General features: G+C 33.1%; 4 protein-coding genes across 4 annotated transcripts; all 4 read left to right on the top strand.

The window, feature by feature from the left end:
- Window positions 1-128: 128 nt before the first annotated feature.
- Window positions 129-4,229, top strand: LOC130014517 (farnesyl pyrophosphate synthase-like). The gene is made up of 12 exons (XM_050360833.2): window positions 129-422; window positions 1,311-1,335; window positions 1,436-1,551; window positions 1,663-1,749; window positions 1,886-2,002; window positions 2,105-2,193; window positions 2,286-2,337; window positions 2,713-2,805; window positions 2,939-2,983; window positions 3,078-3,167; window positions 3,260-3,331; window positions 3,773-4,229. The coding sequence occupies exons 1-12, from the start codon at window positions 312-314 to the stop codon at window positions 3,929-3,931; spliced, it is 1,056 nt and encodes a 351-aa protein (XP_050216790.1). The 5' UTR covers window positions 129-311; the 3' UTR covers window positions 3,932-4,229.
- Window positions 4,230-5,758: 1,529 nt separating this feature from the next.
- LOC126667764 (farnesyl pyrophosphate synthase-like) lies at window positions 5,759-10,790 on the top strand. Its single transcript, XM_050360829.2, has 13 exons — window positions 5,759-5,952; window positions 6,411-6,435; window positions 6,549-6,664; window positions 6,776-6,862; window positions 6,973-7,089; window positions 7,192-7,280; window positions 7,371-7,422; window positions 7,787-7,882; window positions 8,016-8,060; window positions 8,155-8,244; window positions 8,331-8,402; window positions 8,769-8,787; window positions 10,340-10,790. Exons 1-13 carry the CDS (start codon window positions 5,791-5,793, stop codon window positions 10,477-10,479), a joined length of 1,110 nt encoding a protein of 369 aa, XP_050216786.1. The 5' UTR covers window positions 5,759-5,790; the 3' UTR covers window positions 10,480-10,790.
- A 1,105-nt stretch (window positions 10,791-11,895) lies between these two features.
- LOC126667763 (heat stress transcription factor A-5) lies at window positions 11,896-14,338 on the top strand. The gene is made up of 2 exons (XM_050360827.2): window positions 11,896-12,250; window positions 12,901-14,338. Exons 1-2 carry the CDS (start codon window positions 12,029-12,031, stop codon window positions 14,125-14,127), a joined length of 1,449 nt encoding a protein of 482 aa, XP_050216784.1. The 5' UTR covers window positions 11,896-12,028; the 3' UTR covers window positions 14,128-14,338.
- Window positions 14,339-18,563: 4,225 nt separating this feature from the next.
- On the top strand, window positions 18,564-19,187 carry LOC126669245 (protein RALF-like 24). The gene has a single exon (XM_050362661.2). The coding sequence runs from the start codon at window positions 18,730-18,732 to the stop codon at window positions 19,078-19,080; it is 351 nt and encodes a 116-aa protein (XP_050218618.1). The 5' UTR covers window positions 18,564-18,729; the 3' UTR covers window positions 19,081-19,187.
- The last annotated feature ends 6,939 nt before the right edge of the window (window positions 19,188-26,126 follow it).

The following is a 26,126-nucleotide window of genomic DNA, read 5'->3' as shown; positions in this document are numbered from 1 at the left end:
GAAAAAGGGCTATAAGGTCGGGATTCTTTTAAGATAGGCCAAAATAATAGTACTATTAAAAATTAAAAGAATTATATCCTTTTACTTGGAATAATGAAGCGCAGACATATTTGAATCTGTTTTATTTTTGGTGCAGATAATATAGATTTTTATATTTGCACGTCAGCGTTAAGAATGGCGCATTTTCTTCTTCACTAGCATCCTCAAGAGTCCAGTAACCCAGATTTAATCCTTTGAATAACAGAAATAAAATTAAAAAAATCAGACTTCACATTCATAATTAACACCGACCGAACCGAACCGAACCAAACATGGCAGATCCAAAATCGAAGTTCTTGGAGGTTTATTCACTCTTGAAATCGCAGCTACTGAATGACTCTGCTTTTGAATTCACCGACGATTCTCGTCAATGGGTCGAGCAGGTATCTTTCTTTTACTCGTTTTTCTTTCAATTTGCTGTCTGTTCGTTTGTTTTAGAATTTGGGTACTCTTCATTTCGATTTCATATAGACTTAACATGTATGTAGTTGGTCGTATTCTCATGCAATGTTAGTTTAGAATGAACAAAGTTTCTTATAAGTATACAAATTTGGCCTGGTTTGTTATTTCTAGTTTTTAAATGACTTTGAAAGTTGAGTTTCTTATGACCCAGGTTGGAGATTGGTGAGCTCATTCTGTTTATATTACACTCATGTTTCTAGATACAACTCATTAATTTAACTATCATAGATTTAGGCTATGCACTTATACTAAGTAGCACGGAAACGGATACGGGAAACGGAAATGACATGAAATGGACACCGGGAAACAGCATTTTTTAAAAATGAAGGACACTAGAGGGGGAAGCGTGTAAATAATAAAAACATAGGAACATTTTCATAATATTAAAAATTATAAAATGTTATATATATTAAATTTTGTTTATACATTTATGCCAATTAATTGTAAAAATCAAATATAATTAACCCAATAAATTCAAGAAGATACGATTGATTGTAGATAATGTGAATAATAAAAATTGTGGGTAATTGATTAAAAAAATTATTTGTTAAGAATTTTTTTAGGTTTTTTTAACAACTGTCGAACTTTTTTTATTACCGAAACATTTCATATGAGTTTCCGGTTTCCGAAACGGGACACGCTACTTTGTCGAAGTTTCCGTGCTTCCTAGTGTTATATATGCATTAGAGTTACACTTATCTTACTCCATTCATGTTTTGGTAATCCTAGAAGTTTCTAGTGCTTGTTAAGAGATTTCTGCAATATGATCAAGTACTTGTAGTCCTAATTCTTTGCCCTTTTATTTGCAGATGCTGGATTATAATGTACCTAGAGGTGGGATTTGGAAGTCGCGTCTAATTTATCTCGAACTAATATATATCATTGAAGACTTGTTCATCTTAGTTTTCTAATTTTTCCAGTTGTGTTCTGGCAGGCAAACTTTACCGAGGATTGGCTGTCGTTGATTGTTACATGGCGCTAAAGGAAGGAGAAGACTTGACCAAAGGCGGACTTCTTCTTGCTAGTGTGCTTGGTTGGTGCATTGAATGGGTATGCTTATGCAACAAAAATTTATGAGTTTGGTTGAGTCAGGGTACTAGTAGGCATTATTTTAATTTGTTGTGTGAGAATAGTAACCCTTTCAGACACCAACTATTCCAGCTTCAAGCATGTGCAGTGGTTCTTGATGACATAATGGATAATTCTCATACACGGCGTGGTCGGCCTTGTTGGTACAAATTACCAAAGGTGTGAACGATTTCTTTTTTTCCAAATTTCTTTCAAAAAGCCAGGATTATCGTTGTCTGTTTATTATTTACTGGTTTGTAGATTAGCACGACCTGATGTAAAATTCAAACTCTATTTATCTTTCTTTCCATTATAGGTTGGGAATATTGCTTTAAATGATGGTATACTTCTCAATAATCAATGCCACAGAATTCTGAGGCTGTATTTTAGAGACAAGCCTTATTATGCTGATCTGCTTGATTTATTTAATGAGGTAATATAATCTTATTGAAACTAGTATGTCAAGGATGACGTTTATCTGCTTTTACTCATTATAATCAAAAACCAACTTTTGACCATAATCATGTTTACACAGGTGGAATTCCAATCGGTTTCTGGACAAATGATAGATTTAATTACCACCCATAAAGGAGAAAAGGATCTGTCAAACTACTCATTGTCACTGTGAGAGATATAAAGCATAATGGTTTTGTGTGCTTCATTATTTAGCTTGTAATTAAACATGTTTACTTATTCTCTGTTGTGATTTCCTGCAGTTATCACCGCATTGTTGAGTACAAAAATGCTTATTATTCAATCTACCTTCCGGTGAGTAATATAATTCTTTTGATAATGTATTTTACTTATTCTTTATAAATTACTGATTTGCTTTATTATACGATAATAAGTCTGAATGATTAGACAAAAGATATTTTCTTAGCAAATTTGTCAGGTGTGGTTTCATTGAAACTTTATGTTTTATTGCTTTCTATTAGCAAAGTTTCTACGATTTTCCTTGAGTAATATATGTTATAACCTATGCAACAAGCAGGTGCAGTAATTAGTTCATTTGTACCGCGGAAAATATTTGACTTCATTCAGTGGGCTGTGACTTTCCTTTGAAATGCACTGCTTGTGCAAGTAACTAATGATCCTACGAATCAGATTTGACGCCTTGTTAGTTGTATTCGCCGTATACCCCAGGTTGCTTGTGCATTGATTTTGGCGGGTGAAAAAGTGGAGAACCATGATGTTAAGAAGATCCTTATTGAAATTACTGTCTACTTTTCAGTACAGGTTATTTGCTATTCCAGAAGAACTCATATTCTTTCTTCATTCAATGCAGATAGAATTTTTGATTTCTGCTGACCGCTGAGCAAGTTGGTATATGTTCTCTTTCTTATGATCAATATGTATTCTTGTGCTGTAGGATGATTATCAAGACTGCTTTGGGGACCCCAACGTGACTGGCAAAGTAAGTTTGTTGTATTATAACGGACCAAATCTATTAAACTTCTCTTGTTAGCTAATTAGAGGATCGACTCGTGTTTTGTATTATTATTTCTTAGGTTGGAACAGATATTGAAGATTTCAAATGCACTTGGTTTATTGTGAAAGCATTAGAACTTGCTAATGCAGACCAAAAGGATGTGTTATATGTAAGAAATACGCTTCATCATTTGAATGGTGTACTTTTTTCTTCTATAAGATGCATCCAACTGATTATTTGATATTCACTTTTCTTTTCCAGGAAAATTATGGGAAAGCGGATCCGTTATGTGTTGCAAAAGTGAAAGAAATCTATGAAGTTCTTGATCTTCAGGTTGGTGTTGATGTCTTCAGTTTCTCTTTTAAATATGGACATTTCATTTTTTGTGGCTTATAAATAATTGCAATTTGACATGAGCAAATACTTGGTATTCTACCATTATTATTTCCCTAAATATGGTTAGATCATGCTAGCTATGTAGTACGGAAACAAAAAATACTGAAATGAGAAATAGCTAACTCTATTTTTTATCAGAGTAGATTATTAATATAGAGTTAATGAGTTGCAGAAATGTTTTCAGAAACGAAAGCAAAACTCCTGAATGTAGGACTCAAAAAGTTCCCATGCAATATAGCTCACTGGTCCCCGACTAATGTAGTTCATTTATTGACGAATAACTTGTTTTAAAATCCGCTGCTTTAGATGCAAGAAGTTCTTTTTTGAAGATGCTGATATCTTGATCATTCATGAAGATGAGTATATGTTGTTATGCAGGGCATTTATACAGAATATGAAAAGAATACTTACAAGAAGCTAACAGAAACCATTGAAACTCATCCAAATAAAGCTTTGAAAGCTTTATGGGGAAGATTTATCGAAACTATATGGACAGCTGATCGAGCACGAAATGCTCCAAGAACAGAGGGAAATTGAGATATTTTTCTTCACAGCTACCAGAAATTTTGACTCTTTTTCAACCAACTTCACTGTGAATATGTGATTCTAAATTTTTCTGTTGTACCAAAGAAAAAATTGCTGTGATTCTGTTGTTTTTCGCTTTTGAATAAGCGGATGATTCATCTGCTTCATGGCTACATAAATCGCCTGCAATTTTTTGTATAATCAACTAATCATGTCTTAAATTTTGCGAACATTTTTTTTATTTCCTGAAAATAATTACTCAGGACATGAAAGCTTCTTTAATGCAATAAGATAGAAAATTACAGGATTATGTTGTGTTCTTTATACGTCCAAATCAAACATGTACGATTTTTTTAACATTTGATTACTCGGGTCTATACATTTGTTTTTGAGTTGGCTAGGTATTTTGATTAACTAATTTCCAATCTTTAATTTTTTTTATCCTTGAATTATTATTTATTGTTAAATTATTTCATTTCTTAAATGTCCGTGCAACACATTCACCAATAGAAAACCACATAATTAAATTTTATGTATGAAAAAAAATCATTAACTGTCTCCACTTCTCTTTCTAACTTTCTTTCACTTATGGAAAAAAATGCATTATTTTCATTAATTGTCTCTTCTATCTCTGACTTTCTTTTTCAATAACTTTTTTATAACCGAATTTATTGATCTCATAACACCAAATAAATAAATAAAAAGATCACTTATGGAGGAGAGCGCTTGTGGGAGGAATAAAGACATCTTTAGTTATTGCATACTATAAAACTCTTTAATTAAGACACCTTTAGTTAAGACACCTTTAATTACCAATGAACTTTAACTCAAATGGTATAAAAGCTAAACAGAAAGGTTCACAAATTTCAGACATGATTAGTTGATAATTGATTACACCAAAAATTACAGGCAATTTGTGTAGCCATGAAGCAGATGAATCATCCGCTTATTCAATAGCAAAAAACAACAGAATCACATTAATTTTTTCTTTGGTACAACAGAAAAATTTAGAATCACATATTCATAGTGAAGTTGGTTGGAAAAGAGGGTACTAATTAAAATAGACTATTTTAACTATTTAATAATTATTATTTTAATTATTTTTTATTGTATAGAATTTTAAATAAGATAAACTATTTCAATGTACTACTATCTTAATTTTTACTTTATATCTTCTATTAAAATTATCTATAATATAAAATTTGAGCACAAATTTAACTTTTTTTAATAATTAAAACCGTCATCTTAAGTATTTAATAAGATAAACTATTCCAAATAAACCATTATTTTAAATTTTATTTGATAATTTGACGAGTCACACTACGAGTCACGTGTGAAACATGTAAAGCGACACTAGTATATAAAAAAAGGGTTAAATGCAAATTCATACACCAACTTTGACCTAATTGGCAAATCGATACACCGATTATTTTTCGGAGAAATTTTGCTGAGTTGGAAGTCAGAAAGAATACGTATACTGACACAGTGGATTTTCGTATTTGCCACGTAATTTGGCACGTTTGCAAATAAAATCACAAACTTTAGCGTAATTTGCAATTACAACATTAAGTTTAAAATTTTGGTAAAAACAGGCATCAACCTTTACTTTTTGGAAAATCGAAACACCGTTTATTTTCCAACTTGTCAGTCTACGTGACAATCCCGACTTCCAACTTGGTAAAAATGTCTTGGAAAAATATCGGTCTATCGATTTGCCAAAAGTGCAAAGTTCATTACTGATATTGCCAAGTTTAAAAGCTTACGTTATAATTGCAAATTAGGTTAAAGGTGGTGTATGAATTTGCATTTAACCAAAAAATAAAAAAAAAGACACCTTTAGTTAAGACACTTATAGTTAAGGACCTAATTAGATGTGTTTAGACAAATACCAAGAAAGAGCCGAAATTAACAGAAAGTCAAACATGAGAGATTCAAAAACTAAGTTTTTGGAGGTTTATTCAATCTTGAAGTCGCAGCTACTCAATGATTCTGCTTTTGAGTTCACTGATGATTCTCGTCAATGGGTCGACCAGGCATTTTACTTTCACTCCTTTTTTTCTTTCAATTTTCTTCTCTAATTTGCATAAGTTGCAGCTTTTCATTATTTCATACTCCTTACCTTATTTTAGCTGATCAATGCAACTCCATAATTTAGCTAATATGGATTTAGGCTATGAACCTGTAGCATAGACACGTTATTCGATCACCGCATTCCGTTCCGAAAATGTTTCGGACACTTGACTTTTCAAACAAGAAACTTCATTGTTTACTAGAAACCTTCAAATAACACTATTTCGCCGTGCCCGTGTCCAAGTGTTCCGTTTTCCCGAGTCTGTATCCGTGCTCCCTAGCTTATAGAAGCATTACAGCTACACTTTTCTAACAACCTTCATGGTTTGGTCCTATAAGTTTCTACTGGTTGTTATGAGATTGCTGCAATGTGATCAAGTACTTATATTACAGTCCTAATTCTTTGTCCTTTTATTTGCAGATGCTGGATTATAATGTACCTAGAGGTGGGATATGGAAGTTGCATCTTTTAATAGCTTTATCGCGAACGAATATATACCAATACCATTGAAGACTTTTTCGTCTTAATTTCCTAATTTTTCCGGTTGTGTTCTGGCAGGAAAACTTTACCGAGGATTGGCCGTCATTGATTGTTACATGGCGCTTAAGGAAGGAGAAGACTTGACCGACGGCGGACTTCTTCTTGCTAGTGTGCTTGGTTGGTGCATTGAATGGGTATGATTATGGAACAAAAACTTATGAGTTTGGTTGAGGCAGGGTACTAGTTGGCATGATTTTAGTTTCTTGTGTGAGAATAGTAACTTTTTCGGACACCAACTATTCCAGCTTCAAGCATATGCATTGGTTCTTGATGATGTGATGGATAAGTCTCATACACGGAGTGGTCGACCCTGTTGGTACAAACTACCAAAGGTGCGAACGGTCTCTTTTCTTCCTGAAGAACAAGGATTTGTTATTGTTCTCTATTTGTTGTTTTACTGGTTTGTAGATTAGCAACTATTATAACTTTCTTTCCATTATAGGTTGGGCTTATTGCTATAAATGACAGTATGCTTCTCGACAATCAACGCCACAGAATTCTGAGGATGTATTTTAGAGACAAGCCTTATTATGCTGATCTGCTTGATTTATTTAATGAGGTAATATAATCTTATTGAAACTAGTATGTCAAGGATGATTTATTCCCGCGTTTACTCATTATAATCGAGAACCAACTTCTTATCATAATCATGTTTACACAGGTGGAGTTTCAGATGGTTTCTGGAGAAATGATAGATTTAATTACCATCTTCGAAGGAGAAAAAGATCTGTCAAACTACTCATTGTCACTGTGAGATATAAAGCATAATGGTTTTGTTTGCTTCATTATTTAGCTTGTGATCAAACAGGTTTACTTCTTCTCTGCTGTGATTTCATGCAGTTATCACCGCATTGTTGAGTACAAAAGTGCTTATTATTCAATGTACCTTCCGGTAAGTAAGGATTCTTTTATAAATGCTACTATTTAATTATTTTGTACAAATTGCCGATTTCAAGTATTATACGACGATACTTCTGGATGATTGGACAAAAGATACTCACTTAGCAAACTTTTCAGGGATGGTTTCATTGAAACTTTATATTTTATTGCCTTTATTAGGAAAATATCTATAATTTGCATTAAGTACTTTATGTTATATATAGCCTATGCAACAAGCAGGTGCATTAATTAGTTCATCTGTAGTGCAGAAAAAATATTTGACTCCATTTTGTGGGGTGTATCCCTTCTATAAGATGCACAATGATCCATTGTATCAGATTTGACGCCTTCTTAGTTGTACTTGCTGTATACCCTAGGTTGCATGTGCATTGATTTTGGCGGGTGAAAAACTGGAGAATCGGGACGATGTTATGAAGATTCTTATTGAAATTACTATCTACTTTCAAGTACAGGTTATTCACTTTTCCAGAAGTACTCGTATTCTTCCTTCACTAAATGCAGATGAATTTTTTGATTTCTGTTGATCGCTGAGCAAGTTGGCATATGTTCTCTTTCTTATAATCAATATGTATTTTTGTGCTGCAGGATGATTATCAAGACTGCTTTGGGGACCCGAAAGTGACTGGTAAAGTAAGTTTGCTGTAAAAAACTAGACCGTATCTGTTAAACTTCTCTTGTTATGTAATTGGAGGCTCGATTCGTGTTCTGTTATTTTATTTCTTAGGTTGGAACAGATATTGAAGATTTCAAATGCACTTGGTTTATTGTGAAAGCATTAGAACTTGCTAATGCAGACCAAAAGAACGTGCTATATGTAAGAAATACGCTTCATCATTTGAATGTTGTACTATTTTCTTCCATAAGACGCATCCAACTGATTATTGATATCTTTTTTTGCAGGAAAATTATGGGAAAGCGGATCCAGTCTGTGTTGCAAAAGTGAAAGATATCTATGAAGTTCTTGATCTTCAGGTTGGTGTTGATGTCTTCAGTTTCTCATTTAAATAGGACTTTTTTTGTGTGTAGCTTATGGAAAAGATATTTCAGTTTGACATGAGCAAATACTTTATGATTCAATCATTATTACCCTAAATCTGGTTAGACCACACTCACTAGTTATGCAGCACAGAAACATAAAATGCTGAAACGGAAAACGCTGAGTATGTTTAAAATATCGAGAATCTAAGTTTAGAAGCGGTGGAAATAAAAACGGAACTCCCAAATATAAGACTCGAAAAGTTCATGTGCAACATATCTCACTAGTCACCGACTAATGTAGTTCATTTATTGATGGTGATATCTAGATCATTCAAAAAGTGAATATATGTTGTTATGCAGGGCATTTATACAGAATATGGGCTAATAATCATCGACGGTCCTCGACCTTTACCCTTAGCTTCCGTAAACCCCCCAACCTTTCAAAAGCTTCCCTAAACCCCCCAACCTTTGTGGCGGCGCCATTCACGGTCCTTATGGACGAAAACACCCTTACAAAAAAAAAAAAAATTGGCGGCTGGCGGCGCCACGTCATCTGACATGTCAGAATTTAAAAAAAAAATGAAAGCCCCAAAATACCCCTAAAATAAGCTAATCAAACCAAAATTCAATCATATTCGATCCAACCAAACCAAAAAAAAATGAACCAAACTAACCAAACCACCATCCACCATCCACCCGCCGCCGGTACAGTCGCCGGTCGTCATCTCCGGCGACCATCTGTTCTAAGAACAGATCTGAAAACCCAGATCTGTTCTTAGAACAGATCAACAAGGAACTCAGCTCCTGAGCCGGAAGAACTCGGATCAGCCGCGGCGAGTGAGTCTAACTCGACGGGGGTTGTGTGGTTGAGTAGAATATTACGAAACTCGTCTTCAAGTCGAGCCATGGCGATCTGAATGGTGCCGGAGTTGACTTTATCTTGGTCGTCGGAAATGGAAAGTTGGTCAATTGCTTTTAAGTAACGATCTACTTCTTCTCTATCTCCTTCGAATATCATTTTTTCTCTGGTTTCTTCTGATGCTGTTGAATCCCACCGTAGAATAATCTTCTCCGCTTCTTCAAATCCGCCGCTGTAATTCTCCGGTGGCTCCATGGTTGTTTAGTTCAAGAACCCGTCTTCTCAGTTCGTCTGAGAAGACGGCGTTCGTCTTCTCAGACGAACTGAGAAGACGAACCCGTCTTCTCAGTTTGTCTGAGAAGACGGCGTTCGTCTTCTCAGACGAACTGAGAAGACGGGTTCGTCTTCTCAGTTCGTCTGAGAAGACGGCGTTCGTCTTCTCAGACGAACTGAGAAGACGAACCCGTCTTCTCAGTTTGTCTGAGAAGACGGCGTTCGTCTTCTCAGACGAACTGAGAAGACGGGTTCGTCTTCTCAGTTTGTCTGAGAAGACGAACAGATCTGTTCTTAGAACAGATCTGATTTCCAGATCTGTTCTAAGAACAGATCACATCTGTTCTTCAAGAACAGATGTGAAATCTGTTCTTGAAGAACAGATCAGAACAGACGGTGGCGACCGGAGGTGGCGACCGGAGGTGGCGGCCGAGGTGGCGGCCGGAGGTGGTGGTCGGACCGGCGGCGGTTGTTGGCCATATGGTCTGATTAGGCTGTTTTGGGTTTGGTTAGATTAGACTAGGGTGTTTTGGTTTGATTTTGATTTGGTTAAATTAAGGGTGTTTTGGGGTTTTTGAATATTTTTGGACCTATGATGATGTGGCGCCGTCAAATTTTTTTCTTTTTTTGCGCCGCCAGCCGCCAAATTTTTTTGTAGGGATATTATCGTCCATAAGTACCGTGAATAAGCGCCGCCACAAAGGTTGGGGGGTTTAGGGAAGCTTTTGAAAGGTTGGGGGGTTTACGGAAGCTAAGGGTAAAGGTCGAGGACCGTCGATGATTATTAGCCCAGAATATGAAAAGAATACTAACAAGAAGCTGACAGAAATCATTAAAACTCATCCAAATAAAGCTTTGAAAGCTTTATGGGGAAGATCTATAGGAACCATATGGACAGTTGATCGAGCACGAAATGCGCCGGGAACAGTAGAGAATTGAGATATTTTTGTCTGCAGCTACCATAAATGTACCAGCAATTGTCATCCTCTTTCAACCAACTTCACTGCGAATATGTGATTTAAATTTTTTCCGTTGTACCAAAGGAAAAATTGCTGCGATTCTGTTGTTTTTGCTTTTGAATAAGCAGAGAATTTGTTTGCTTGGTGGCTACATTAATTGATTGCCTGTAAGTTTTGGTGTAATCATGTCTAAAATTTTGTGAACCTCTTTTTCTATTTCATCTCCTGAAAATTATTATTTAGGACATGAAATTTTTTGTATTGCAATAAGATGAAAAAGTTGCAGGATTATATTGTTTTCCTTCTACATCCAAACTGCGGCATAGTTAGGAATTTAAGTCAGAGGGTGTGCGACGAAAAATTCTTATGTGAATCTAGTTTTTTTTTTTCACGTAAGATTATACATGATTTGTATGAAGCCTAAGAAGTTTTGACAATTTTTTTTAAAGGCCAAACGCAATGTCATTTCAATTCAAAAGAAAATTAAATAAAAGATTCTCTATTTTAGAACTCTAACCCATGAATCGGGGCGGAGCGTTTTGACCTCATTCCTCTCTCAAGCAACTCTCAATTGGAGACACGACGGGCGTTCGGCTCCGCCATTTTGTCCAAATCTTGTATGTAAGATTTTTAAACATTTAATCGATTAGGCCTATCCAATTTTTTTATAGAGTGGCCTGGGGGAAATTTTCATTAACGAAATACAATCTCCTAAATGTATTAAAAAATTGTTTGAAAATTAAGTATAAGCAATTTTTTAAGATTTAAGTAAGATATTTTATTTAAACATTAGTAGTTGATGTAGTGCTTTGAAAATTGTAGTGGATTTGGGACCAATTGGTCAAGCTCGATAGCAGACGAATCAAACATTTCGGCCTGACTGGATTTAGTCTGTTGTAATCGAAAATTAAGCAGATGAAACTTATAAAAAAATAACTTTTTAATAAAAATAAAATAATTTAAATCTTTATAACAAATTAACTGGTCCAACACAGATTGTGTTCTACCAAACCATGAATTGTTTTTTTAAGTATTGTTAATTATAATATTTCAGAACTCGGATTTTATACAAACTAATTCACAGCGAGATAGCCAAAAATCAGCTATAAATTCATCTCGTAACAAAGGCGAAACTCGAATCCGATACCTGATAATCAAGCAAACCGAGCCATTTTAACCAACCAACCAACGGTTAGTAAACCCATTTTACTCATCCAATCCCATTGAGTCAAAAAAAATGTGCATGTAAATTGACTATTATTATAAAGACTATCAGCTGACCAATAAAATTTCAATACCAAAATAAAATTAATAAATTAGTAAAACAATTATTTAAAAAAGGGAAATTTGTGACGTGGCAATTGAAACACAATAAAAAGAAAAAAGAAAAGAAAACGAAAAGGTCTTTACGCTATCTTTTCCTCCTTCGTCTTCTTTTGTCTTCTGTTAATCGATCATCGTTATCATAAAAAGTTTAATTTTCATTTCCGATCCATTTTTTTATTTTAATTAAACAATCAAAATTAATCATGGAAGCAACAACCTCCGCGGCAGCCGGAGGAGGACCGGCGCCGTTTTTGTTAAAGACGTACGATATGGTGGATGATAAGGCGACGGACGAAATTGTGTCGTGGAGCTCGACGAATAATAGCTTTGTTGTGTGGAATCCACCGGAATTTGCTCGGATTCTGCTTCCGACTTATTTCAAGCATAATAACTTCTCTAGCTTTATCAGGCAGTTGAATACCTATGTATGTTTCTTCTTCCTCCTCGTCGTTAATAGTGATCTGTTCGTTTGCTTTAATCTAATTGTGAAATAATATTGTATGTGTTTGTTATGTGTAGATGAATTCAAATTTTTATGAGCTAAATAGAAATTGAGTGATTAATTGGATTGAATGTATTTGATTATGTTGTGTCACATTGCTATGCCAAAGTAACACATGATTTGGATTCAAACCAAACTTCTGTTTGATAATATTGCCTAAATTTGTTACAAATATTGCATTTTATCAATTATTGTGCTTGTCGAGGATGATGCGAGAGAGACATTGTATTCCAACAGATTGATGCGAGAGAGCCATTGTATTTGAATATTTTAACGTCGAGAGAGTCATTGTATTTGAACAGATAGATGCGAGAGAGACATTGTATTCGAACAGATAGATGTTTGAGTGGTAACTTTGTGTTGGTACTTCTTTTTGTTTGTTGAGGAACAACTTCCCCCTTTGTAGAAGTTTTCATTTCTTTGTTCTCTTGGTGAATGGTGGTGAAATTCGTTGTGTGATTCTTTTTTCACGCGGTTGCTTATGCATCTCTCTCGCTTGAATTAGGGATGAGGTTTTTTATGTGTTTTTTTGATGTTCGTATATCTCTCAGCAATGTAATTTGATGATGACAGGGATTTAGAAAGATTGATCCTGAGAAATGGGAATTTGCGAATGAAGATTTTGTGAAAGATCAAAAGCATCTTCTTAAAGGTATTCATAGAAGGAAACCGATTCACAGCCATAGTCACCCTCCGGGTTCTGCAGCGGATCCAGAAAGAGCAGCATTTGATGAAGAGATAGATAGGCTGACACGTGAAAAGGCCACACTTGAGGCTAATATTGTTAGGTCGAAGAAGCAACAATTAGCGGAAAAGTTTCAGTTGGAAGAACTCATGCAGAAGGTGGATAGCATGGAGCAGAGGCAAGAAAAATTGCTGGTATTCTTAGAGAAGGCCATTCAGAATTCTACTTTCGTTGAAAATCTTGCTCGTAAAATTGAATCTTTGGATTTTTCAGCATATAATAAGAAAAGACGACTGCCTCAAAATGATCATGCAAAATCAATTGCAGAAATTAGCTTTGTGGACAGTCACGGTACTTCTAGATCTGAGTTTGGGAATGTTTTCCATCAAGATTTTTCTAATAGGCTGAGACTAGAATTGTCACCAGCTGTTTCCGATATTAATTTGGTCTCAAATAGCACGCAGAGTTCTAATGAAGATGGTGGAAGTCCGCTGCTGAAAATATCAGAAGACCCTAAAGATGCACATCCAAAAACATCTCTATTGTTTGCAGCTGAAGCGACATATGAACTTTCAGATACCGGGGCATCTTATACATTTAAAGGGGATCAAGCTTGCCCAAGAAAAGCGACACCAAATGAAGCTCCAGGGCTGCATTTACTTCAACAGACTTTGAGTTCGAATGACGAAGTTGATGGCCATATTTCCTGCCATTTGAATTTAACTCTGGCATCTTCACCGCTTCAAATCAAGAGTCCTTACTCGGCTAAAACACCTGAGCTAGGTTCGGAAATTTGCACATCTCCGGAATCGAAGTTTAATGAGAATGGTAAAGAATCTGATACGAGAATTATCGTAACCGACAGAAGTGCAGGCAATGGGGACACACCTTTATCTTCCTCAAAGGAGTTACCGAATAAGAATCAAGCGGCAACTGCTCCTCCTCGAGTTAATGATGTATTTTGGGAACAGTTCCTCACAGAAAGACCAGGCTCCTCCGAGAATGAAGAAGCAAGCTCAAGTTATAGAGGAAATCCATACGAGGAACACGATGAAAGAAGGTCAAGCCATGGACTATTTAGAAATTCTAAAATTGTGGGGCATCTCTCTCTTTGAGCATCCTTTTCGCTGTAAAGCTTGCGACAGGTTTGTAAAGTTATCTCCTGTTACTTACTTTACCTTCATTAATTTGGTAATTCACTACTTCATATATGAAATATGACCATATGTAGAGCATCTGTCTGGTCTGGATAACATAGTGGCATGCCTTAGTGCCTTGCCTAATGGTTCTTCATGATCATGTGATCAACTCATATTTCCGGCATTACATTTCTGTTTTCAGTAGGGATGGCAATGGGGAGGGGATTCCCCGTTCCCCGTGGGGACCCGCCCCTAATGGGGTGGGGAATCCCCACCAATTACCCCCATTGGTACGGGGATGGGGGAAAATCATTCCCCAACCACGGAGATGGGGAGGGGACGGGAAGTATAGTCCCCATCCCCGTCCCCATGGGGATCCGATTTATATTTATGTATATTTATATTATATTATAAGTTTTATTATGTTATTTATAATTTTAAATAATTTAACATAATTTTTTTTATTAATTTCTATTTAGTCATAAATATATAATATTATAAAAGGTAATAGTATTTTCTATAATAATTTTTTTTTCAAATATTTTATGAAAATAATAAAATTATTTATAAATTATATTTAATTGTACGGAGAACAGGGATCCCCATGGGGATGGGGACGGGGATGATTTTATCCCCATTAATTAAATGGGGACGGGGATGGGGATTCCCCATACACGCGGGGATGGGGATGGCTTCCCCGTCCCCACCCCGTCCCATTGCCATCCCTAGTTTTCAGAAACGCTTATGAAACTTCAAAATTTTAAAAATCTATATTTATTTCTTATTTTAATAAAAAAGAATATTGTTTCGCCGTTTTTCATTTTGATATTTTCCATTTTGGCAATTTCGTTTTTGTTTTGTACGAGCTCTATAAGGAGGAGTGGACTGAGTTTAATCCTACTATAGTTAGGGGTGTAAATGAACCGAGCCGAGCCGAGCTTGGAGTGTTCATGTTCGGGTCGTTTAGCGAACAAGGTGTTCATGTTCGGTTCATGTTCAGTCGAGCTTTGAACAGAGTGTTCATGTTCGGTTCGTTTAAATTTTATAGTGTTCATGTTCGGTTCGTGTTCAGCTCGTGTTTGTTCGTTTAGCCGCTAAATGAACAAGTTCGCGAACGAGCTCATGAACTAGCTCGATAAGTACTTAACGAGCTCGTTCACGAACAAGCTCGCGAACGAACTCGATAAGTACTAAACGAGCTCGTTCGTGAGCCCGCTCGTTTAGCGGATAAACGAACGAACACGAACTTTTAAACGAACAAACACAAATATGAGCTGAATAAATTAAAAACAATCTAATCGAACTCGTTCACGAATATGAGCTGAATAAATTAGAAACATAATTATACAAATTAATCTAAATATGAATTAGTTCGCGAACACCTAATCGAGTTTCTAAACGAGCTTGTTCGTGAACTAGATACGAGCTCGTTCACGAACTTGTTTACTAACTCTTAATCGAGCTCGTTCACGAGCTTGTTCATGAACTCTTATCCGAACTGTTCGCGAACATAAATGAGCCGAACACCACTATGTTCATGTTCGGCTCGTTTATCTAAACGAGCATAAAATCAGGTTCAAGCTCGGTTCGTTTAGAATACGAACGAACATGAACCGAGCTCTTATCGAGCCGAACACCGAGCTGCTCGCGAACGGCTCGGTTCATTTACACCCCTAACTATAGTTAAGATTAATTTATCAACATATTTGAGTCAAAAATCAGTTCTGAATTAGCTTAGTGTTTGTACTTTGGGATTGTGGTGTGAACGAGGACACCACAAGTCAAATTTTCTTCACAATACTAATGATGATATTAGGCTAACATGCTGAAAATAAATATTTTTTTAATTGCTATTCTGAGTTGTTTTCTCAAAACCCTAAGCTGTAATCCTCTCATTAATATGCTATAATGAATAAGCCATATCCAGCCTCTTACCCACCAGAAGGTAGTGCCTTTCTTTTCTGTGCTATGCCTCAAGAAGGACCATTCAAAGGTATCTTTAAAATAATTAAAGAAGCAGCAAATGGAAATTTGAGTTTTGGTCCCCATTTTATGTGTCTTCCCCAAATCAATTATGAAAAGCTTGAGGTTTCTTTTTTAGCAAGCAATGCTCCAATTTCCTTGAGATGTTTTGGTTATAAAATATTTTTTACCCTTATGGTAATAAATTATGGAAAAACTATTTTAAATATATCAATGAAGTGCTATTATTCGTATTTCTGTTACTAGTTTGCATATGATATACTTGCCGTAGAATCAAAATGACAAACTATAACGGTAAATTTGAAATTTATCTTTTGACTTGTTAGTACTCCGGTGGTCGGAAAATAACATTAGGGCAGTTTCCTTAAGAATTAGACAAGTTAAAGGTGCAAAATAGTAGTTGGTCCCTCTGCATTTAAAGAGAAATACCTTCCCATTTGTTGAGAAAGTGACTCTGCCCCCTACCTCATTTATTTCTCTTTTAAGATTGCTGCATAATCATCATTTAAAATAATTCAATTCACCCATCAATTTGTACTAACCAATGCCCTTATAATTATAGTCTCGCTTCCCTTTTGTTCTATCTTAAATTATAAGTATATTTCCTTTTCATTTTTTTTTTTGTGATTAAATTCTTATTTAAAATGGATTGTTATTTTTGAGCAAAGGCTCATCCCAATTTCTGAATTTGTGCGTTAAGATGAAGATAGACGTCATTTTTATTTTTAGGTCAATAAAAGATAAAATTATACAACATGAACAAATCTAGGACTGAGATACTAATTTTATCCTTAATTGATTTAAAAATAGAGAATATATTAATCTTAATTGATTAAAATAAAATTGATCCTCATGCGCAAATTTATGTACCTTGACTATGAATTAAAAATATTGGTGGACAATGAATTGTTTCATTTTAATAAAGGAATATTATAGTGAAAGACTTATTATTTCAAGATTTTAACTACTACAGTTCTAATGTTTATATGTATGAAAATATACATTAGGCAAATAATTTTGGAAGTTTCGATTTATCATCTATTACTCACTCGTCTTATTATTTTGTTCTTCGATCACTTTATTGACACAAAATCAGTTCCATATGCATCGAATCAATATGTAAAATGCAATATAAAAATTATCCTCCAACCAACTAAAGACAACAGCTATCAAATTGTATAAAAACAAATTCTCTTTTTTTCTTGAAATTGGAAGTTACTGTCTTGCTGAATGAAAAACATATTATCAAGTCTTAATCAAATGATTCATCTTGGCCTAATTACTTTTTAAAAAAAAACAGCTTGAACATTTTTTTTGTTTATACCTGACCTTATCAAAAAACCATTTGTACCCAATTTTGGGTTTTTAGGCTTCATCTCTACCCAATAAAAAAATATAATTGACAATTTAATGAATTAAAAAAGGATGAAAAAATTAAAAACAATTAAATAAAAGGTTATATCATACGTCTAATTAGTATATAAACATAAATTAAAGGATTATTTTAAACTTTTTTTCAATTGAAAAGAGACAATTTTAGTACTTTTGGGTAGAGATGAAACCTAAAAACCCAAAATTGGGTACAAATGATTTTTTTACAAGGTGTATAAACGAAAAGGTGGGTTTTTTTTAAGTAATTAAGCCATTTATCTTCAAAGATGTTAATGTTTTTAACTTTCCTATATTCTATCGCTGATATTGATTATTTGGAATTGAATCGGGTAATTAGGTATTTCTTAAGCAACTTATTTTAATGTCATGTATATTATAAGGTTGAAAATGAATCTTCCATTAATGACAAGAGAAGATCTTCACTTGTATTAGAACTAAATTAATAACTTTTTGATCCAATTTAGACCTTGAGTTGGTCCAATTTGTAAAGAATGGAGATCCCATCGTCAATATAGCTAATGATCATTTATTTCAGTGTGCCGTAATCTCTATTGCAAGCATCACCTATAGTTGATAAAAGTTGGAAAATGCTAATGTTTTTAGTGGTAACCAAACAAACTTCACACTTTCACCGACTATTCGACTAATATTATACGAAAATGGAAACTAATACATTAAACCGTAAAATAATGAAATAAAACAATAAACTAACATTTAAAAAAAAAAAAGAATTTCAAAAGCGTTTTCAAAATAAAAAATCATCCAAAACATAGAACTCTATACATTTGCATACAATATACAAGCGATTGAGTAGGATATATATTTGGTTCGAACCGAACCCCTGCTGTAAGACATGACGTGATCCGATCCTTGAAAAAATTTCATTTTTTTCTAATCGAAGGCTCGAAGCAGACCAAACTTATAAGGATATAATTTACTTAAATCAAACCATATTAGATCTTATTTCGAACCAATAAATCAAAAAAAAAATTATCAAACTGATTTTGTAGAAAATATCAGACCGAACCAACCAAATCCAGTTCTCTATTTGTTTTTCACACCCCTGCCATTGGGTACTGTAAATGCCCACATACACACTCTACTGTGCTGTGTAGTCCCATCTAATGACCTTCACAACCACCAAAAAATCTCACTTCATCCCATAACTTCCCCACCAAAATCACCAAAACTCATCTCAAGAACATGCTCAAACCCACATTTCCCCTTCTACTCATCCTCTTACTCCATACCCATTTCACAATTTCCCATCAGATTTCAGTTTCCACCCTCAAAAACTCTGATGTCGACTCAATTTTGAGTCCTAGGGCTTGCTCCAACACAATCGGAGACTGCCTGGAAGAGCCGGAATTAATGGAGTCGGAGATTAGCAGAAGGGTTCTGGTGATGCAGAAAAAATACATAAGCTATGAGACATTGAAGAGAGACATGGTTCCTTGTGATAAACCAGGTGCGTCTTACTATGATTGTCATGCTGGTCAAGCTAATCCTTATAGCCGAGGCTGTGAAATGATTACCAGGTGTAGAGGCCACTGATCAATAAAATTGAAATTATATTAGTGGATTATCTTGTTAATTGGGTCTTTATTTTGTATATTCAAGAATCTTGGTTTAATTTGCTATATATAATGTTGAATTTTTTTTATGAGATCTGGGGTTCTTTTAGTAAATTGTTGGTCATTGTTTTTATGGGTGTGATCTAAAGTTTCTATTTGGTGCTAGACATAAAAGATTTGATCTTTGTTTAGATGAGTCCATTTATAACAATTGAATTGTTTTTGGATAAAGTGAAAGTAATGTTTTGTTGAGGGGTGTTAATGTGTAGGGTTTTACATTTTCATTTTAAGAAATTCTAGGAATATTGAAAATGCATTATGGAGGGATTGTGTAGCAAGATATATGATTTGTGAGAACATTCTTGATTTTCTAGGTACTGAGTTTAAGAGCTTACAGAATGTCATGGTTTAACATGTGATGCAGAATTATTTTTGTCATTGGTTAATGTTTTTTCAGTTTTATGAATTGCATGATAAGTTGATGTTCTTCTACTGAAACGGAAACATGATAAGCAACCACGAAAACAAAAATGCTTAAATCAAATAAGGTCAAATTTATAATTTTAAACAAAAAGACGATCAAAATGAGTGTTTTACCTCGTTTTACCCTTAAACTCCAACTTATACATAATGCTTCAATATTTGTTTGTCATTTCACTTCCATTTATACATCACGTTCCGATACTTTTTGCTCACTCAGTTGAGGAGATAAAACGAGCCGAAATGTCCACTTTAATTGTATTTTTACCACATCTACGAGTTTGGTCTTTTTGTATGCAAAGTTCCAGGGACAAAATGAACGTCTTTCCTTTTCTAAAACAAAGCTGGAATATGGTAGGGCATAGGGAATTTTCGGTGGAGCGATAAAATGCTTAGAGATCGGAAAGAACATCAACGACGAAAGGAAATAAAAAGGGCAAAATGTTTGAATTCAATATTTTTTTAAAAACACATTGGGTCATGGGCTTGGGCACCCGTCCAAACCTATCTATCTAGGGCCAGATTTTTTCGTCTCAAATCCGGACTGATTTCGAACCCAAGCCCAAAAAAATTGCATTTTACGGGTGGGCTCGGATTATCATTTTTATACAATTCTTTATATAAGGTTGGGCTTGGGTAGCAATATGAAATTCTAACTAGGCTAAGGCAGGATTTGGCCTTGCAAAAAAAATAAGATAGCCTGCTAGGCCTGGCCAGGGTCTGGCCCATAAACCGGTCTAGGTCTCATTAGGCGCCATCAGACGTTCAACGGACAGTCTCACGATCGGACATGAGTGTTCCGAAGTTGTCATAAGCTTTATTAACGTGTGACTATTAGTAGTAAGTATCCAGCATAATGATGATGCGCTTATCTTGACAAAACTTCACAAACTGCATTTTGGTTTGTTATGTTGGACTATCTAATCAATTCAAGTTTCATTTTAGTAGATCTTATGTTAACTGGTTTATAATATCTGTTAATAATTATTTGATGACAAATCATGGACTATCCAATTAATTGTTACATAGTATTACATATATGTATTAAAGTTTAATTTTCATTATATACCATATTTTATTATTGAAGACGGTCTTTTAATCCATAAAAGATCAAATCGTTTAATTCAATTCGTAATTATGTGATTAAATGAACTAATTTTCTATTCCTTTCGTAAATCAAAATGAATGCATAAATTAATAATCCTCATCTAAAAAGTTAGATTAAATATCTTAACAAAATCGTACTAAATTGATCCGATAATCAATTCACTTTAAAACAAAACAAAAATGTTTTTGTGGTGTATGCACCAAAAAACATATTTTTTGCTTAACTACAATCTCTGATCATGCATTTTTAGAGAAAGACTGGTCTTAAGCCTAGAGAGTTTATCTCTGGTAGGATTAGACGTAATAATTTGTTCGGGTATTGATCCGACCTGCGTAAGCCCAGTCCACTTATGCTGGGTTTGTATATTTATTTTTCCCATTGCATCCAATCAAAACCTGATTCCAAATTAATCACATTTTTTCAGTATACGTACTTGGTCTTTTAAAATTAAGTAAATTATAATTTAAGCTCAGAATAGGTTTGGAGTGAATTTAAATTTATATTTAAAAGAGTTAAACTTTATTGGGCTCAATTTGAATCCATTCAAGTCCGGCCCATGAATAGGCATAGGTGGGAATTCCTTATAATCCCAATACCTGACAGCTTTTTGTCCATTTCATTGTAGATTCAAAATAGAGCGTTTGATTTCTTGGGATGTCTAGATTTCGGTTCTTGACAAATAAGGCTCTGCAAAGTCAATTTGGCCCAACTTAACAAGCAAATTGGCGAACTTTCCCAGCAATTATATCATTGGGCTCATGGGGCTCAAACAAAGCTGGAATATAGTCGAAATCATGTGAAAGCAAGAAGTGGATATATATTTTTTAATCTTTAGGAATGGAGAATTGTTAATAAATAAAATTTGAACTTTAAGATTTAAACCATATTTAAAAAAAATGCTACAAGTGTCATTTTTGGCATTGTGATCCTCTTAACTTTGAGAGACAACTATTAGCTACACATAATATGACTATGTTTTCCTAAAACAATTACCTATAATAGAGTTCATAAATCACTGAGTAACTGAATACAATGGCAAAGCTATGCTTAAGATATCCACCAGTTCCGTGAGAAAGTAGTGATATGTAGATGTTTCGTCCTAGTCCGTCAACCGCTCGGCATTTATTAGGATTTTAATTTTTTCAACTTTTTGTATTTGAGTAAGAAAGAAGACGATTGAAAAACAATTGATAAATTTTAGTTTTATTTTTATTTTTAAATTGTAGGATCTTTATCTTTTTTTTAACAAAGACTAAAATTTTCATTAATAATAACGAAAATTACATGAATGAACGCTTCAACAAATTGAACGGACTGTTTTAAGATAATGATAAGTGTTGTAAATACAGCTGTACATACAGTCATCGATAAGATCTTTTTAAATCATTAAATGGGTCACTCAATATATTTATAGTTCAAATATTAAAATACAATTTTGAAACCACTATATATCTTTATCTATATTTTAGAATGTGGGATATTTTCTCAAACGGTTGCCAATTTCCTGACCAATAATATGAGCATGTTGTTTTGTACACTTTTCAACAACATCCACTCTCTATTGTCTCTGAATTAATGTAATTGTACTCTGACGAAACGACACCGTCACTCATTTGATCGTTTGATGGAGAAAATAAATATCTCAACACTCAACTTGTGAAAAAAGCATGTGGACATTACCAAATAGAAAAAGATGGGTTAACCTAACAACAACCACCAAGTTGTTGAATCCCAAATATTTAAAATCTCGCCGATTTACACACTTTTGTTCACCAACATTATCAATGGATCGATGAAGAGGGGTGAGGGGTCAATGGACCCACTTATTTTGGAAAGAATTTTAATATAATAAAATCAATAGATATATGGAAATATATTTGGAATTAAGTAAAATATTACAAACCAATGAGTTATAACTCAAATGGTATAAACGCTAGACAGTAAACTACTAGGTCGTGGGTTTGATTCCTTCCACAACCGCTCCCCCCTTCCCAATTATCAAAAAAAAAAAAATATAATAATAATCTATTATGTGTAAACAATGTTTTGGTTTCAATTCTCTCATTTTTTTCTGTGAAAAGTTAAATTAAACCGGAGTGTTATGTCAGGTACATGTATAGGCAGGTTAAATCCCAACATTTCGCACTTTTACACTATATAGCCTAAATATAATTATATTGATTCAATATTTTTTATTTACCTTTTCAATTTTATTTTTATAACTTTTTAAATATACAAGTAGTTTTTACATGATTTTTTCTAATTGATTTTATTTCGATTAAAATCTTATTATTACCCGCCTTTCAGTTATATTCTATTGGAACTCTTAAAATTATTAGATACCGATTCCTATAAAAATTGCTATAATATAAAAAAAGTGTTTCCTCTTTTTTTTTTCTTATCTATCGTCTTTCATCTCTATCAAAAACCTTTCAATTTTTTTTTTTTTAAAAAGCAAATTAAAAGAAAATATGAGTCTGATTGATTTGGTTTGGTTGTATTTTTAGATTTTAATAAAATTCATTTGATTTAATAAAAAATAAAAAAAAGTAGTGTTTTCTTAGTGTCATTTCGAAACAATTAAGAAATGCCGGAAACTGGATTTAAGCTACATAATGCAAAAGCGTGAAAGATTGAAAAATTATTTGTAACGTTTTAAAACATTGAGATTTAATACGCCAATATATCCACTTAATGATGTGGTATTATGATGAATAATGTAGTATTGAATGTGTGATGTATGAAAATTTAGGCAACCATGTATGCAAAAAATGACTGAAATATAAAAGGGCTTTTTATATGAAATACTGTTTTTTCTCCAACATTTACTTTTTTACCACCCCTTCTAAATCTTTACATTTCATACCAGTTTTCTTTTCTTTTATACTACTTTTTAAAAAAAACTTTACTTTTTATATTAATTCACATTTTCCATCATTTTCTTTCATCATTTTTAATTATTTTTTTCACCATTATATTCCTGCACTTAATATTTATCACATATTTTAAATTCAATTTTTTTTAATTTTTTTTGGATTTTGACTTTTTTTTACTGCTGATGTTTTTCGTCAGTTTTAACATCAACATGAAATCAACACGAAATCAACATATGTAATAAATTCACTAATTTAAATTTTTCAATCTTTTTTTGCACTAATTTTTATTTTTTAAACATTTTTTCAATTTGATATCAATTTTTTTATTTTATTTTACATATAATGTGTTCTTTTTCGTTAATGTTAAATCAAGTAAATATCAACATAATATCAACACAATATCAACATAAAATCAACATTGTAACATTACAATAATTTAACATCATTATTGTCTTCTTCACCGATGATAAAATCAACAAAATATCAACAAAATATCAACCGAAAATCAACACAATATCAACACTGTAAGATTACAATAATTCAACATCATTATATGTCTTCTCCTTGATGCTACATATTATTTCTAGTCTCAATTTAATTTAATTTAATTTTTTTAGTTGATTTCACAGACATTATTATCTTATTTTTCAATATTAAAATATAAAAAATCAGTTGATATCAACATAAAGTCAACATAAAATCAACAACACTGTAACATTACAATAATTCAGCAATCAATCATCATCAAGAAATCGTTTTGCAGAATAAAAAAAACGCAGAAACACAAAAAAATGCAGAAATAACAGAATTTTATTCTATAAAATCACAAAATTATTCTACATAACATGAAATGAGTATTAGAATCTTTAAAGATACTCTTTATACATGTTTAATGGTGAAAAAATAGTAATAAATAAACAAATTACAGATTTGAAAATAAAAGAAAAAACAAAAAAATTCAGATATGAAATCAAAACGATAAAAGAAAGCTAACGGCGGGACGAAGGCGGAACGGCGGAGGCGAAATGGCGGAGGCGGAACGACGAAAATGGAACGGTAGAGGCGGATTGATGCAAAGAACAAAAGGTGAGTTGAGAGAGAAATCTGAGGAGAGAGAAAATAATCTTGTTTATGAGGGTTTATGCTATTAGGGTTCTATTTATATAAATGGTATAAAAGTAATAAAAAAAATTTGTATGGTAATTTTAAAATGTCAAACATGAGTCAGTATAAAAATAAATCAAACTTGAATGTTGGTTATTTGAGTAAAAAGCCCAATATAAAATAGACTACAAGTACAAAAGGGAAAGGTTATAATTTGTTTTATAACGTTTTGAACAATGAGATTAAATCGCTGTAAAGTTAAAACATTAGAATTTAAACGAAATTGAGTTTTTTTATAATTTTTAATGCATTTTCAAGACATTAAGATTATTTTTAAAATTCAAAACATAAGGTGTTTATAAAGAACGCAGGTTATACATTAAGATAATTTTTGCACATTTTCTCTTTAAATTTAATGGAGTACTTTTTTTTCCTAAAAATCTGTTTATGACAGTTTATTTTCACTGTCTCTTTCCAATTATAAAGAGAAGTTCATTTAAAGAAATTCAATATATTTCAATACTTTGTATTCTTTACAGTAAATTGAGTTATTTTGTACTCCCTCCGTCCCAAATTGATAGACTCACAAGTATTAAAAAATTTAATAAATCTATATAAAATAAGTAATTCTATAAAAACATACCACACTTACCTTCATTTAATGCGTGACTTTATTTCTTAGTGGATTTTGCTTTTTTTAATGTAATATATTACTCCCTCCATTTTTTGTAGTTGTCCATTTAGCAAAAGTTGTACATATTAAGAAAGTGGGAATTTATCTTAAATTCTGGGAGTAAATACTCATATAACCCTACTATATAATAAATGTTTATGTAAATTGAGTCATAGAGTCATTTATTAGGGGAGGGATAAATTTGGAAGATAATAACTAATGTTATCTTTAATTCCTAAAAAGACAACTATGGATGGAAAAATGCATTTGCCAAAAGTGACAACTAAAAAAATAGAGGAAATATAATTAATGAGGGTATATATGTCATTTAAGCATTAAAGCAATAAATTACCGCCTATAATTTAGGACAAAAAAATTTAAAATAGTGCCTATCGATTTGAGACGGAGAGAATATTATGTTATAATTATATAATTCCCATTAATATAGTTTAGATCATATTATAATTAAAAAATTTACTATAACAAAACCATCTATGCCCACCAATTGAATCAAAAGAAACATATAAAACACAAAAAAAAATTACTATAAAGTCCCTCACATGTCATCATTCACAATTTGGTGCTTCTTATTTGAAAATCAAACGATTTGGTACTTCAGTTTTAGTTTTGCAAACACTTACAACTCTTTTGATAAATATAGATAGCAAATCGTTAACCGAATTAAATGTGAGGTATTAAATCATTTGAAAATGAGGTACCAAATCGACAATCGTTAACATAATTGAAAGTGAGATGCCAAACCATTTGAAAGTGAATACTAAATT

The sequence above is a fragment of the Mercurialis annua genome, linkage group LG2 (genome assembly GCF_937616625.2).
Source record: "Mercurialis annua linkage group LG2, ddMerAnnu1.2, whole genome shotgun sequence".
Lineage (NCBI taxonomy): Eukaryota > Viridiplantae > Streptophyta > Magnoliopsida > Malpighiales > Euphorbiaceae > Mercurialis > Mercurialis annua.
The sequence above is the reverse complement of the archived record's forward strand: the minus strand, read 5'-3'. Positions and strand labels throughout refer to the sequence as shown.